At 46.5% G+C, this 15,064-nt stretch overlaps 2 protein-coding genes across 2 annotated transcripts; both read left to right on the forward strand.

Moving 5' to 3' along the window:
* The first annotated feature begins 2,495 nt into the window (after positions 1 to 2,495).
* icmt (isoprenylcysteine carboxyl methyltransferase) lies at positions 2,496 to 8,577 on the forward strand. Its single transcript, XM_068330386.1, has 5 exons — positions 2,496 to 2,773; positions 3,679 to 3,767; positions 4,294 to 4,463; positions 4,540 to 4,757; positions 5,416 to 8,577. The coding sequence occupies exons 1-5, from the start codon at positions 2,555 to 2,557 to the stop codon at positions 5,593 to 5,595; spliced, it is 876 nt and encodes a 291-aa protein (XP_068186487.1). The 5' UTR covers positions 2,496 to 2,554; the 3' UTR covers positions 5,596 to 8,577.
* Positions 8,578 to 9,102: 525 nt separating this feature from the next.
* Positions 9,103 to 14,949, forward strand: LOC137603359 (large ribosomal subunit protein eL22). Its single transcript, XM_068326730.1, has 4 exons — positions 9,103 to 9,153; positions 9,912 to 10,019; positions 13,766 to 13,890; positions 14,764 to 14,949. The coding sequence occupies exons 1-4, from the start codon at positions 9,142 to 9,144 to the stop codon at positions 14,906 to 14,908; spliced, it is 390 nt and encodes a 129-aa protein (XP_068182831.1). The 5' UTR covers positions 9,103 to 9,141; the 3' UTR covers positions 14,909 to 14,949.
* Positions 14,950 to 15,064: the final 115 nt, after the last annotated feature.

The following is a 15,064-nucleotide window of genomic DNA, read 5'->3' on the forward strand; positions in this document are numbered from 1 at the left end:
AGGACACAATGTGTCTCCTACAATAATAAAACTTCTGCCTTCTCCGACGTCAAATATGGCGTACCTCAGGGGTCTGTACTTGGTCCTCTGTTATTCTCCCTGTATGTTGCACCTCTTGGTCAAATTATACGCAGCTTTGGAATAAGTTTCCATTGTTATGATGATGACACACAACTTTACATGCCCATAAAAGCAGATGATCGATCTGAATTAATTAAACTAGAGGCCTGTCTTTCTGCTGTGAATAGTTGGATGTCCAGTAATTTCTTGCTCCTAAACCCAGACAAAACTGAGATGTTAATCATTGGCCCTGCACGACATAGAAACTAATTTCAACACCTAACAATATCTGTAGATAACTGTGTTATAACCCAAAGTTCAACAGTCAAGAATTTTGGAGTAAGGTTAGATTCAATTCTCTCCTTTGACCAGGATATTAAAGAGGTGACAAAGATCGCCTTCTTTCATCTACGTAATATTTCCAAAATTAGGTCCTCTTTAGCCATGGCTGATGCAGAAATTTTGATTCATGCCTTTGTGTCCTCTAGACTTGATTATTGTAATGTTCTGTTATCGGGGTTGCCTCGGTCTAGAACTAGGGGCCTTCAGATGGTTCAGAACACAGCAGCAAGAATATTAACTAAAACTAGGAAATTTGACCATATCACCCCAGTTTTGGCTGCATTACACTGGCTCCCGATTCATGTTAGATCCGATTTTAAGGTATTCTTATTAACATACAAAAGCCTTAATGGGCTTGCTCCAACCTATCTGTCTGATCTTGTTAAACCTTACACGCCGACTAGGGCTCTCCGCTCTCAGAATACAGGTCTCTTGTGTGTTCCTAGAGTTAAAAAGAAGTCAGCTGGCCAGAGGGCTTTCTCCTATCGTGCCCCTTTCTTGTGGAATAACCTCCCTATAGGTATTAGACAGTCTGAATCTGTAAATGTCTTTAAATCTAGACTCAAAACATATCTGTTCGACCTAACATATAAGTAATATCGGGGGGGCCAGTCTCAATGTTTAGGTTTAGCCTAGTCCTGCCGACGAGTCATAGGATTTCTTAGTTAGGCCCCTGCCTCCCATTAATCCTCTGCTATTCTGGTCCCTCTAGCACCACTCTCCCCCTGCTCTCTCTATCTCTCTCCCTCCTTCTCCTGTTCTCTCTCACAGGCCTTTGTGTGGTGGATCATCGGCAATCGGCTACCTCTGTCTGCTTCCGTGGATGGCGATAGCACAAGCTGTACAGTGGTCCTGTTTCACCATCCACTAGGAGAGTCTGGTTCTGCCTCATTTGGTTCTGCTGTGGTTTTGGGGTTTTGCCAGAGTAACCTTAAACTAAAACTTTTTTTAGCTCAATGACTTAGGCACTGTTTGGTCTGTCCTCAGAGAGGTGGATCCTCTGATCGGTGACCTCTGTGTGCTTCATCGGCTGGTGATGACTCTCTACTGGATGGATCAGCGTGTCTTTGTCATACATTTATTATTGTTACTGTTATTATTACTGTGTTGTTAATCTGTACATGCGGTATCTATTGCTTCGTCTGTCCACTCCTGGAAGAGGGGTCCCTCCTCTAGTCTTCCTGAGGTTTCTCCCATCCATTTTTTCCCCTGTTAAAAGGGTTTTGGGGGGAGTTGTTCCTTATCCGATGCGAGGGTCGCACTGCTTGCAGTGCACAAAGGTCAGAGGGATATCGTCCATGTGCAGATTGTAAAGACCTTTGAGACATTGTTTGTGAATCTGGGCTATATAAAAATAAATAAACTTGAAACTTGAAACTTAATATTATTACTACTCTAAATACTAAAAAAATGTCATTACTATAAATACTAAAGTTCTATTCCCTCAGACTGACCAGAAACAATAACATTAACATTAAAACATAATAATAAAATCCTGTAGTAGCATAATGTAACTTTATGTAGTACTATTATGTAACTTTATGTAGTAATATAATCTAACTGTGTAGTACCATAATGTAACTTTTTGTAGTACCATAGTGTAACTTTATGTAGTACTGTAATATAACTTTATGTAGTACTGTAATGTAACTTTATGTGGTACTGTAATGTAACTTTATGTAGTACCATAATGTAACTTTATGTAGTACTGTAATGTAACTGTATGTAGTACCATATGTAACTTTATGTGGTACTGTAATGTAACTATGTGGTACTGTAATGTAACTTTATGTAGTACCTTAATGTAACTTTATGCGGTATTGTAATGTAACTTGAAATGTCTCCGTCTGAGTGAATTCCTCTTGGGGGGTCCAGAGCTGGTCCAGGTCAGTGTGTAATAAATAAATAAATACTCTTATTACTATAATAAATACTCTTATTACCAAATACTGATTTAGATCTGAATGTTCACCCAGAAACCCGTTCGGTGTCTCTACCGGATCAAACGGCCCTTGTCGAAGAAAGGGGGCGTTTCCCTTGATGTGAACAGATTCAACTCGCGCCCCTCGTCCTCTGAGGGGCGGGGCAGCGGAGCAGCCACATGACTTGAGCCCGGAAGTGATCGGCGGGAGTCAGTGGACAGGGCTCCATCATGGCTGGCGGGCGGCTGGTGCTGGAGGCTCGGGTGAGCGTCAGCGCCTTCCTGCTGGGGCTGAGCGTCGTGTTGATCCCGCTGCTGAGGGCCTGCTGCGGGCCGCTGGACCGGCTGTTCGACCGCCTGACCGACACGTCCGGGAAAGCCGCCATCTGTGTCCACGTAGCGGCCGCCAACGGCCTTCTGCTTGTCGTCTACCGGGGCCCCCTGTACAAGGTAGGGGACCGGGGCCGCCGCGGGAACCGGGACCGCCGCGGGAACAAGGGCTGCTGCGGGAACCGGGCCCGCAGGGGAGCGGGACGGGTCGCAGACCACAGCTAGCTAACCGGCTAACGGCTGCTCCTCTAAGAGGCTTAACGGGATTAACGGAGGCGGCACACCGGAGGGGGACGCAGCCCGTTTACACCCGCTGGGTCACCCAACGGGGGTGACCCTTCAGGTGACCCCGCCATTCTGCCCCTGGTGCAAACAGACCAGCAGGAGTTGTGCTGGTGTCTCCACCAGGAGGACCACCGGAGTTCAGTCCTGGAGCTCACGTCAGTCTGATTACTGGTGACTGGTAGCCTGTCACTGGTGACTGGTGACTGGTGACCTGTCACTGGTGACCGGTGACTGGTGACTGGTGACTGGTGACTGGTGACTGGTAGCCTGTCACTGGTGACTGGTGACCGGTGACCTGTCACTGGTGACTGGTGACCGGTGACTGGTGACTGGTAGCCTGTCACTGGTGACTGGTGACCGGTGACCTGTCACTGGTGACTGGTGACCGGTGACTGGTGACTGGTAGCCTGTCACTGGTGACCGGTGACTGGTGACCGGTGACTGGTGACTGGTAGCCTGTCACTGGTGACTGGTGACTGGTAGCCTGTCACTGGTGACCGGTGACTGGTGACCGGTGACTGGTGACTGGTAGCCTGTCACTGGTGACTGGTGACTGGTGACTGGTAGCCTGTCACTGGTGACTGGTGACTGGTGACCTGTCACTGGTGACTGGTGACCGGTGACTGGTGACTGGTAGCCTGTCACTGGTGACTGGTGACCTGTCACTGGTGACTGGTGACCTGTCACTGGTGACTGGTGGGCGGTTGCCGGGGTAACCAGAGGATGTGTTCTCGTTGCAGGTGGCGGTGCGGGCCTGCTTCCTGGGGGTTATTTTTGGCTGTGGTTTGATCCTGAGCTGCTCTGGAACCTCCTGGACCCACTTTGGCTGGTAGGTGGAGAGTGTGTGTGTGTGTGTGTGTGTGTGTGTGTGTGTGTGTGTGTGTGTGTGTCCCAGACGTCGGCTGTGTTTAATTTAACACACATAATTGATTTTGTTCACACTCACGGTTCAGTCTGTTAGTAAACGTGTGTGTGTACAGGCCCCTGAAACACACACACACACACACACACACACACACAGGGAGAGCGATGGGCAGCTCTTTCCTGGTGCGAATGAACAGCTTATGGGGGGCGCCTTGCTGAAGGGCACCTGGGCAGAGCTCTGGAGGTGAACTGACACCTCCTACTGTCAGCTCACACTCTGGGTGGGCGGGAATCGAACCGCCAACCTTGTGATCATTGGACGACCCACTCTACACCGCCCCCCCCCCCGCCCCTCCGTCTCCCCCCGGTACAGAATGGTCCAGTCATATTTAAGCAAATCCAGCTTTAGTCTGGTTTACTGCTGGAGGGGGGGGTTCAGTAACAGTGACCCCCCCCTACAGGTGCGGTGCAGTAACAGTGCCCCCCCACAGGTACCTGTGCTCGCTGTCCTTCTTCCACTACTCGGAGTACCTGGTGACGGCGGTCATCAACCCCCGCAGCCTCTCGCTGGACTCCTTCCTGCTCAACCACAGCTTGGAGTATTCGGTGGCCGCCGTCTCCTCCTGGGTGGAGTTCACCGTGGAGAAGCTGACCGTTCCAGGTGGGGCTCCGCTCTGAACATCCCATAACGAGGTCCGGCCCCCGCCGACTCCTGGTGTGTCTCCCTGTCCCCCCAGAGCTGAAGCAGCAGAACTGGCTGTGCTGGGTGGGGCTGCTCATGGTCCTGTGTGGGGAGGGTCTGCGTAAGGCCGCCATGCTGACCGCCGGCTCCAACTTCAACCACATCGTCCAGAACGAGAAGGCCCAGAGCCACGTGCTGGTGACCGGGGGGGTGTACGCCCTCTTCAGGCACCCCTCCTACGTGGGCTGGTTCTACTGGTGCACCGGAACGCAGGTGAGCTCCGCCCTCTGGTCTCACCTGGTCAGCAGGGCACCTCAGCGCCGGCGCCCCCGTCTGGTCACCCCGTTAGTCTACATTCTCTGTCTCCATGTCCAAATGTGGTCACAATCAGTGTGAAACTGTCATTGATCAGCTCATTGATCAGCTCAGCGATCAGCTCATTGATCAGCTCATCGATCAGCTCAACGATCAGTCAGGCTTATGAGGCTTCGTCATGTGGATCAGGTTCTATACGTAGCTGGCTACAGCAGAGAGATGGGAGACACCCGGATGAGACGCCGTGCTGACCTCATGTTTCACTTCCTGTGCCAACATATGTCACTTCCTGTGCTGACATGTCACTTCCTGTGCTGACATGTCACTTTCTGTGCTGACATGTCACTTCCTGTGCTGATATGTCACTTCCTGTGCTGACACATGTCACTTCCTGTGCTGACACATGTCACTTCCTGTGCTGACACATGTCACTTCCTGTGCTGACACATGTCACTTCCTGTGCTGACACATGTCACTTCCTGTGCTGACCTCATGTTTCACTTCCTATGCTGACCTCATGTTTCACTTCCTGTGCTGACACGTTTCACTTCCTGTGCTGACTTCATGTTTCACTTCCTGTGCTGACACATGTCACTTCCTGTGCTGGCCCCTGCAGGTCATGCTGTGTAACCCCGTGTGCATCGTGGGCTACACGGTGGCCAGCTGGCGGTTCTTCCGGGAGCGGATCGAGGAGGAGGAGCTGTTCCTCATCCACTTCTTTGCTGATGACTATGTGGAGTACAAGAAGAAGGTTCCCACTGGTCTGCCCTTCATCTCAGGCGTCCGCGTCAACTAGTGGTCCGACGGACCGGAGGCACGCCAGCGGGTGGCCCTGGTGAGTGTGTGGCGTCATGGCGCTGCCCTCTGGAGGGAACTCTGTGTCCCACAGACACCTGGCAGCCGGGCTGCTGCTTTCTACCAACTTCCAAAGACAGTTGAGGACCAGACCACCTCCATTGTTCTCCAGCTGACAGCAGTCACACTGCCACTCCCATTGGTCGGTTAGCATGAGTGTCCCACCGGTGACCTGAAAGACCAACAGCAGAGAGTCTGCTGAACGGTTTGTGTGTCACGTGACGTCTCCCTCAGATGATGTCATCGCCACTTCTAGTCGGCATTTGCTTCCATTGAATCATGTTTTCACATAATAGTTAATAATAGTTCACCGGGGGTGTCAGTCAGTCACCGGGGGTGTCAGTCAGTCACCGGGGGTGTCAGTCAGTCACCGGGGGTGTCAGTCAGTCACCGGGGGTGTCAGTCAGTCACCGGGGGTGTCAGTCAGTCACCGGGGGTGTCAGTCAGTCACCGGGGGTGTCAGTCAGTCACCGGCTTCAGGGCAGATCAGTTTCCAGGGTCCAGAAGCTCTGGTATAGGTGAGTGTTGCTAGTCTGTTCCAGGCAGCTTCGTCCAATCAGATCTGCCCGTGTGGTTGTTAGGATGTCAGGCAGAACAACCACTGGTGTCTTCATCACTCTGCTGTGTGATGAAGACACCAGTTAAATTACTGCTGTTTAATGCATTGTTATCGTTCATTATTATCTTCTGCCAGTTGTCAGCTGTCCTGTGTTGAAATCTGTCACCCTTTACTGTGTCCCTTCACACTCAGTGTTACAAACCAGTAGAAACACTCAGAAGGTGTTCACAGTGGAAACCTTACCGGCTGTTGGACTGGTTCTCCTCAAACATCTGAATTTGTTGGTCTATGCTAACACTTCAAACTAGGCAAAGGAGTACATGCTTACTTTTCATTGACATAACAAATGCTAGCATAGTTAAATGAACATGGTCAAATATTAGCACTGTAGCCTCGATCTCCCCAGGTTCAATCCTGTGGACTAAACTTTTAGAGTGGTAACAGTCGGTGTTGAAGCCTGCTGATTAGCGCTAAACGTTAAAAATGAGGGCACATTGACTGCATTATCTATTGGATCCATGTTTTATGTAATGCAGTTAAAGAATGTCAGCGTTTATGATTGTGAACACATACACATTTTCTGAACTTAACACTTAGGGTTAGGGTTAGTCACTGTTGAAGTTATTGGAGGTAAACCAGTCAAGATAAGTATACTGGTTACTCTGGAACAGCCGTTTAGGTTAAGATTAGGTTTAGAAATATATTTGTTACTCTGGATTTGTAAACTCAGAGAGGGTTAGGGTTTGGGTTAGGTTAGGTCTGGGGGTTAGGGTTAGGTTAGGGTTAGGTTTATTACTATACTTTGTACTCTGGAGCAGCCTGAGAGGGCCAACATGGATCACATTGATTCACGTAGCAAACTGCAGTGACATTAATGCACAGGCCAGAGCTGAAAAACTGACAAGAAACTTCAGCTGTACTTAGTGGGCAGATGTGGGTTTAAATTGCAATAATTTTGTAGAAGCTGAAATCTAGAATAAAAGTGTAATTTATGTATTAATTTTTACTCAAGTCGATTCATTTTGTAACTGCAAAAAAACTCCGATTTCTGCAACACTTGGTAGGAGGATGGGTGAATTTTCTGCTGATTTGGACCCCCCCCCCAAAAAAAATAAAAGAATAAAAATAGAACAGCCAGAAATGGTGGAAATAATGCATGAATCACAATGAAAAATATTTTGCGCAACAGCTCAATGCAGACATCAAGAAAACTCCAGGTTTGTTGTTACGCATCAGAGACCGGGGCTGATGATGTTGCCTCAGTAAACCAGTGTAAACTGGGTTAACTGTATTTAACAGGAAACAAACTGGGTGTGGTTTATGCCATCAGTTCTTTTTGTGGAACGGAACGGACCCCGTTCTAATAAGATGTTGGACAAAGCAGGTGTAGGGTGGGGGGGTGACGTCCACACGCTGCAGCCTGTGGCTGCACCGATGTCCGTTCCCGGTGCTTTTCTAGCTTTAACTCTTAACATAGTGACTCATGAACTCATTGAGGAGTGACTTTCATTACACACAAGGACAGGTTCAGGATGACGGCCGTGCTTATATTTAAAGCTGCTCCCTGGTTGTGTTTGGTTGTGGATAAAGGCTGGACCAGGGCTCAGGGTGGGCAGTCAGCACTAAAGCACTGCTGTGTCCCCCTCCACCATAACGTCCCACATCACACTGCTGGGCTCTGGAGGTGGGACCGTGTTCCGAGTCAGAACTCCAGCATCATGAGGGGAGGAGGTCATGGAGGTCAGAGGCCTCCTGACACCACTCTGAAAAGTCAGGAAACGCAAAGTAATGCGATTTCCTCACTGTATATAGACAGAGAGAGCTGTTTCATCTCTTATAGATTTAGTTACCTTTGTCCATGTTGTATATATCATAAAGGAGACAACAAACTTAATTGCAAGGTAATAACTCAGATGTATAAGATATTTCCACTCATTCTATCTTGAGAGTGACCGTGGTAGCACACGTGTGAAGCGACTGTATGCAAGGGCTTAGGGTAAGCAGCTGACTGTAGCAGCACTGTCAGTCAGAAACATGGTCTACACAAGTATGCATTGATTTCATGTGTCACAAGACAGCGAGGTGCAAGTTGCACCTCAGCATTGGACATCCTGTGAAAGCTAGAGCATGAAACAGAGGTCAAACCCTCTTTATGAATTCATTTCTACTGAAACACCTGAACAGCTCGTCTGGGCAGCGGCTGAGGACAACAGGACCCGGCTGAAGCGCTATGGGCACTGACATGCACATGTTGACCATGTTTCTAAGTTGACATTACAGGGTACCCCTCACCGTAGGCCTGTGTTTTAGTCACTCCAAAAGGTTTCCCTGCAACCACGCAAATAAAATTAACTGATTATTCTTCATGCATTGTCTTTATTACCGTTACAATACAGAACATAATTGTGTTCTAGTGATTTGTTTGTGATTGTCAGGTCTTCATGTGCAAGGACAAATAAATGCTGTTTGAAGGCCACCACTTTCAGACACTGAGACAGATCAAGCGTTCATTTCTGGCAGCATGAATGCCGACAGTCTTCAAGCAGACTTGTATTTTAGATAAAGCGCTTTGAAACGTCGGCTGATGTGATTAAGCGATATCACATCTTGATACATTGTAAGTGGAAAAGAGATGAATAACAATCAAAATAGTGAATTTAAAAATAAATTAAAACAAATTAAATTAAAAATTAAATTAAAAAAATAAAATATGGAGGCAATTTATTTTACTTCAGGACGTTTTTATGAATGGGAACTGCTTCTCAAACGTAACCAGTAAAAAATTCTTGCAAAATTGTATTTAAATGAATGAAAAAATAATAAACTAATCAATCTCAGAAGTATGGATTTACGCTATAGCTCGGCATTTGATTGGTACATCGAACGCATGCGCACATCTCAATCTTCCTTTCGGCTAGCTTCTCCGCCATGGCGCCTCTGGTAAGTATCAGCCCTTGTTGACAAACAAGAGAATGGACAGAACGACCCCTGTTAGCGCCAGAGAACAAACCGGAACGGACCTGCATTTATAACGTTGTAGATTGGATTCGGTTCTGAACATATTTGGTCGTGAACGTAGCGGAGGCTGCGGCCTGCTGCTCTGGGTGCTAACGTTAGCTAGCTAGCAGCGGCAGTACTACCTAGGTAACATTAGCTAGCTAGCAGCGGCGGTGACTACCTAGGTAACGTTAGCTAGCTAGCAGCGGCAGCGACTACCTAGCTAACATTAGCTAGCTAGCAGCGGCAGCGACTACCTAGCTAACATTAGCTAGCTAGCAGCGGCAGTGACTACCTAGCTAACGTTAGCTAGCTAGCAGCGGCAGTGACTACCTAGGTAACGTTAGCTAGCAGCGGCAGTACTACCTAGGTAACGTTAGCTAGCAGCGGCAGTACTACCTAGCTAACGTTAGCTAGCTAGCAGCGGCAATAACTACCTAGCTAACGTTAGCTAGCAGCGGCAGTGAAGTAGGTCAGCTCGTTGTTGAAGCCGCTAACGTGATCCAGACGGAGGAACGAACTCATGGACGGCGGGCCGCCTGGTTCCGAACACAGTTTAATTTTGAGAATTAGGGCCTGGAAAGGTTTGGGTCGGTGACGTCATTACGTCAGATCTCTGGCTCTACACACCGACAGCCACGCTGTCCAGACGGTACCGACGCGACTGGACGCTGATGCCGGTGGTTTGTGTTTGTCCACAGAAGAAGCAGAACACCGGGAAGGGGGGCAAAAAGAAGAAGCAGGTGTTGAAGTTCACCCTGGACTGCACCCACCCTGTGGAAGATGGCATCATGGACGCTGCCAACTTTGTAAGTCAGGTGAATTCAGTGGACTCAGGTGGGCTCCACCCGTGAGTCTGTGATGAATTCATTCACAACATTTGGAGACAGACCCACGCGTGTGGGCCGGGGGTGGTAATACAGACCCTTTCCAAAAAATTAGAATGTCTTGTTAAACTTGTTTAATTTCCATAATTAATTCCATTCAGAAAGTTAAACTTTCATATATTATAGATTCATGGCCCACAATTTAAACAATTTCAGGTATTGATTTATTTTTACATAATTTTGGCTTCCGGTTCATAAAACCCATGACAACAGGATTTCAAAACATTAGAATACTGTGAAGAAATCACCATTTATTTATCAGTTTTTGCAGAAAAGAAAAATCAATCAAAATATGGTACTTTCAAAACAATATATCAATCACCAATACTTGGTTGGGAATCCCTTTGCCTTAATCACTGCCTTGATGCGAAGTGGCATTTAGCCAATCAGCCTGTGGCATTGCATAGGAGTTATGGAAGCCCAGATTTCTTTGATGCTTGCTGACAGCTCTTTGTTGTTGGGTCTGGTGCCCCTCATTTTCCTCTTGAGGATACCCCCTATATTCTCAATGGGGTTTAGGTCCGGCAAGTTGGCTGGCCAGTCATGAAGGCATGAGCATCAAACCAGGTTTTGGTGCTTCTGGCAGTATGGGCAGGGGCCAGGTCCTGCTGGAAGATGAAATCTGCATCTCCATACAGATCCTCAGCAGAAGGAATCATGAAGTCCTCAAAAACATTCTGGTAGACTGTTGCAGTGACCTTGGATTTAAGAAAGCAGAGTTTACCAACACCTGCACTGGACATTGCACCCCAAGTCATGACTGACTGGATATTTCACTCTGGACCTCAAGCAGCTTGGGTTCTGTTCCTCACCCATCTTCCTCCAAACCCTTGGACCTTGATTCCCAAATGAAAGGCACACTTTACTTTCAACGGAAAAGAGGACCTTGGACCACTGGCCAACAGTCCAGTCCTTCTCCTTGGCCCAGTTGAGCCACTTCCTACGTTGGCTCTGGTTCAGACGTGGCTTGACCCGAGGAACCCGACAGTTGTAGCCCATCTCCCGGATGCGTCTGAACGTGGTGGATTTTGAAGCTGTGACTCCTGCCTCAGTCCACTCTGTGGATCTCTACCAGATTCTTGAGTCTTCTGTTTGAGAATCCGCTGAAGCCCACAGTCATCTGTTGCTAGTGCATCTTCTCCTGCCACATTTGTCCCTTCCACTAGACTTTCCATTGCTATGCTTTGTCACAGCACTCTGTGAACAGCCAGCCTCCTTAGCTATGAACTTTTGAGGTTTACCCATCCTATAGAGGGTATCAGTGATGGTCTTCTGGGCAGCTGTCATATCTGCAGTCTTCCCCATATTGAACCGAACTGAGACAATTGAACCAAACCAAAGCAGTTAAATAACACCTGGGGAAACCTGTGCATGTGCTTTGAGTTTAGTAGATGATTAGTGTGTGACACTTAGTTTAAAACATTCATGCTCTGATGATTTCTTCACAGTATTCTAATTTTTTGAAATCCTGTTTTCATGGGTTTTATGAGGTGGTACCAAAATTATGTGAAAATAAAATAAATACCTGAAATTGTTTAAATTGTGGGCCATGAATCTATAATATATGAAAGTTTAACTTTCTGAATGGAATTATGGAAATTAAACAACTTTTCCACGACATTCTAATTTTTTGGAAAGGGTCTGTGTATGTATACAGTTATATATGGTACATTCGCATGGTGTATGTGTCTCTGTAGAGCAGGGGTCGCCAACTTTTTTGAGGCTGAGGCTACTTCCTGGCCACTGAGTTGAATGAAAGGCTGCGCAGGACTGTTTGCTACAAACCTACTGCATGGATAACTAATGTTATAATGTTGATATTAAAATAGCAGTAGTTATAACACTATGTGAAGTGATTGCTAACATATCAGTAATAGTTATTTCCCACATTTATCAGTAATGTACACTGCATATCACACAAACATGTTGAAACATGAAACACTGTTTATGCTGTATTTGGAATGCAGTGGACTGATGTGAACTGAAGAAGCCTCTTGGATGAGAGAACTTTCTGAGAGTCCAGTGGTTTGATTTAAACAGCTCTGGAGAACTGAGAACCTACACAGACGTGTCGTTTTTGGGGAAAAAGCACGAGCAGACTGACTCTTCCTCATCACGTCACCTGGTCAGCATGTCAGGAAGGAGGTGTGGTGGCTGTGCACCAATGACCTTTGACTTAGAAAGAGGCGAGATCGACATTAAATATTTTTGTGTGAATTTTTAAATTTTATGTTTTTTAATTTGTAATAAAGTCTGGAGCGTGAACTGGTTGCTGGGGAGGTGTCGGTTCACCTCCTGAGTCCTGCTGCAGTGCTCCTGAACAGGGCACCGACCCCACACGCTGCTGCACCGAGGGATGAATGGAGTGTCTTTTTTTCTTAGTACAGAAAGGAAGGTGTCAGTCAGACGTTTGTGTTTTTAGTTGTGATCCATGTTTGATATTTTTACACCCCGCTCCAGAGCGGTTATGTATTGTAATTGTCAGTGTTCATGTGTTCGCTAGTCCACAAAATATCTTCACAACCGTTGCAGATAGAAAGATGAAACAAAAAACACATTACTCAGGCAGCAAAGGGGATGAAAATGAGATGATGACATTGACCTTGAGAAAACTAGGTCAAGGTCAAATTTCAACTTTTGTACACTCAGGAACCGGATAAGATAGAAAGACGAGGGAGAAGGCCAGTGGGAGTCAAACCATAAATCAAAGCACTAGCTTTGATCTGTGCTCTGACTCACACTGGCCTTCTCCATATGCACCAGTCTATGTGCTATTCAGTTGGTCAGGGTGAGTCGCAGGATGTTGCAGTCTGACTGCCTTGGTTCTAGTTTACAGTAGAATTACTAAACTGGTAGAAACCCAGGTAATTTTCAAGTCCTTTGTGTGTCCGTGTAATAAACCGCACACAGCTAACTGCATGAGCTGCTGTTTGTTGTGTGCTAGCCCCGTTAGCATGTACCATGAATCTCAAGGCACTGTGTAGGAGCCATGAATGAATTTACAGGTATTTTGTATTATGACATGATGATATGATGGTTTGAATATTGTATTGTTGTTTGTGATGTTGTTTTTTGTGATCTCATTGAAGGAATAAGTGGGTCAAATGGATGTGGGCGTCAACGTCAATATAAGTTAAATAGGGTATCTTCTCACCTGTGTGGATGAGGGAGAGAGGGTGACGGGGTTGCCGTATTTTTGTTGACCACCACAACACGCAACACATCACGCAATGTTTTTTATTGATACGACTTTGTGATCACTTATGAGTTTGTGAACAGTTTTTATGAGTTGATTATTCTTTTTTCGTTAATAAAGGATTAACGTATTTTTTTTGTATCGTGGTGATTTTTGACTGGAAGTGCGTCTGACAAAGGAAGGCCCCGTCGTTAGCCTCTCAGTAGCTTGTTGGTTTGGAAGTCGCTACACACTGTGTTCATGGATGTTTGCTGATCTTAACAGAGTGAAAAACTAGATGCGACCCGTTAACAGGCCGCTGTCTCCCGTGTTGGTTCACCGCTGGGCGTCAGGCTGCCTATGATTGGCTGCTTCCTTCAGATGGAACCCGTGTGGTGGCTAAGACATAGTGCAGATGATACTTCCATTTCTGATGTGACCCCACCCCCCGAACACAGCTGGGAGGTGTGAAGTGTGTTCAATCTGTTTGTAGGAGCAGTTTCTTCAGGAGCGCATCAAGGTGAACGGAAAAGCTGGCAACCTGGGTGGGGGCGTCATCTCCATCGAGCGGAGCAAGAGCAAGATCACAGTGTCGTCTGAGGTGCCCTTCTCCAAAAGGTACAACCCCCCCCCCCCCTAGTGATCAGTGTCATCTAAGGTAACTAACCTTCAGCACATCTCTGTTATCAATGGGGCTTTGGGGGGGTTCTTGCTGGTGTCTTCACACAGACGTCTGATGGTAACAGGACTCAGATCTTCTCTGGTCCTCCTGGAGATGATTGCTGGCTGAGCCTTTGGTTTTTCTCTTATCCGTTTAAATAATTTTTTGCTTTTTCTTCCTCACCTTTCTGGATTTAGCTGCCATTTTAAAGCGTCTGATATCATTTTACCTGAACATCATTTTACATCTGTCATTTTTTGCACTTCTTCATAGGTTTTCCCATCTTCTGTTAACTTCTTTATCAAAGAACGCTCTACTTCTGAAAAATGCCTTGAACGACACATTTGACTATTTTCCAGGACAAACACTCACCAGCATCAGCTGCCTTCATCCTTAAATCAGTTCCACCTGTTTAACACCTGTTCTTTTCACATAATCAATGATTAAACTCAGCACTGCTGTTTTGAACACACCCCTTTCGGTTAATGACAGAATCAGCAGCGTGAACATCATTCCTGTTAGGTCTGTTGGATTTCTGCACCTTTACTAAACCTTCTAGAACATGTGTTAAACTCAAGGCGTGGGGACCAGATGTGGCCCTCCACGTCATTTTATGTGGCCAGTTTGTTTTTCAACTGCTTTGTGCAGCTTAAAGGTCACATTAAAGGTGGAGAAAGTTGTGAAATAATTTGTCTTGATTGATATGTTTTTACATCATGAAAACCTACCATTTGAACAGGGATGTGTACTTTTTACATCCACTGTACGTGTTGACTCTGATGCCCTTCAGTAAAAGTCATTGATGCAGTTTTTTATCTCCTGTTTTTCAGGTACCTGAAGTATCTGACTAAGAAGTACCTGAAGAAGAACAATCTTCGTGACTGGCTGCGCGTCGTAGCAAACACCAAGGAGAGCTACGAGCTCCGCTACTTCCAGATTAATCAGGATGAGGAGGAAGAGGAGGATGAAGATTGAATGTGAAAATTCATCTGATTTTTGTACAATTAAATAAATGTTGTTTACAGTACAGAAGTGTGTCCTGTGTTTTAATCAATCAATCAACTTTTATTTGTATAGCGCTTAGTCACATCTGGAGATATTTCAAAGCGCTTAACAGACAGAAAGCCAACA

The sequence above is a fragment of the Antennarius striatus genome, chromosome 2 (genome assembly GCF_040054535.1).
Source record: "Antennarius striatus isolate MH-2024 chromosome 2, ASM4005453v1, whole genome shotgun sequence".
Classification (NCBI taxonomy): Eukaryota; Metazoa; Chordata; class Actinopteri; order Lophiiformes; family Antennariidae; genus Antennarius; species Antennarius striatus.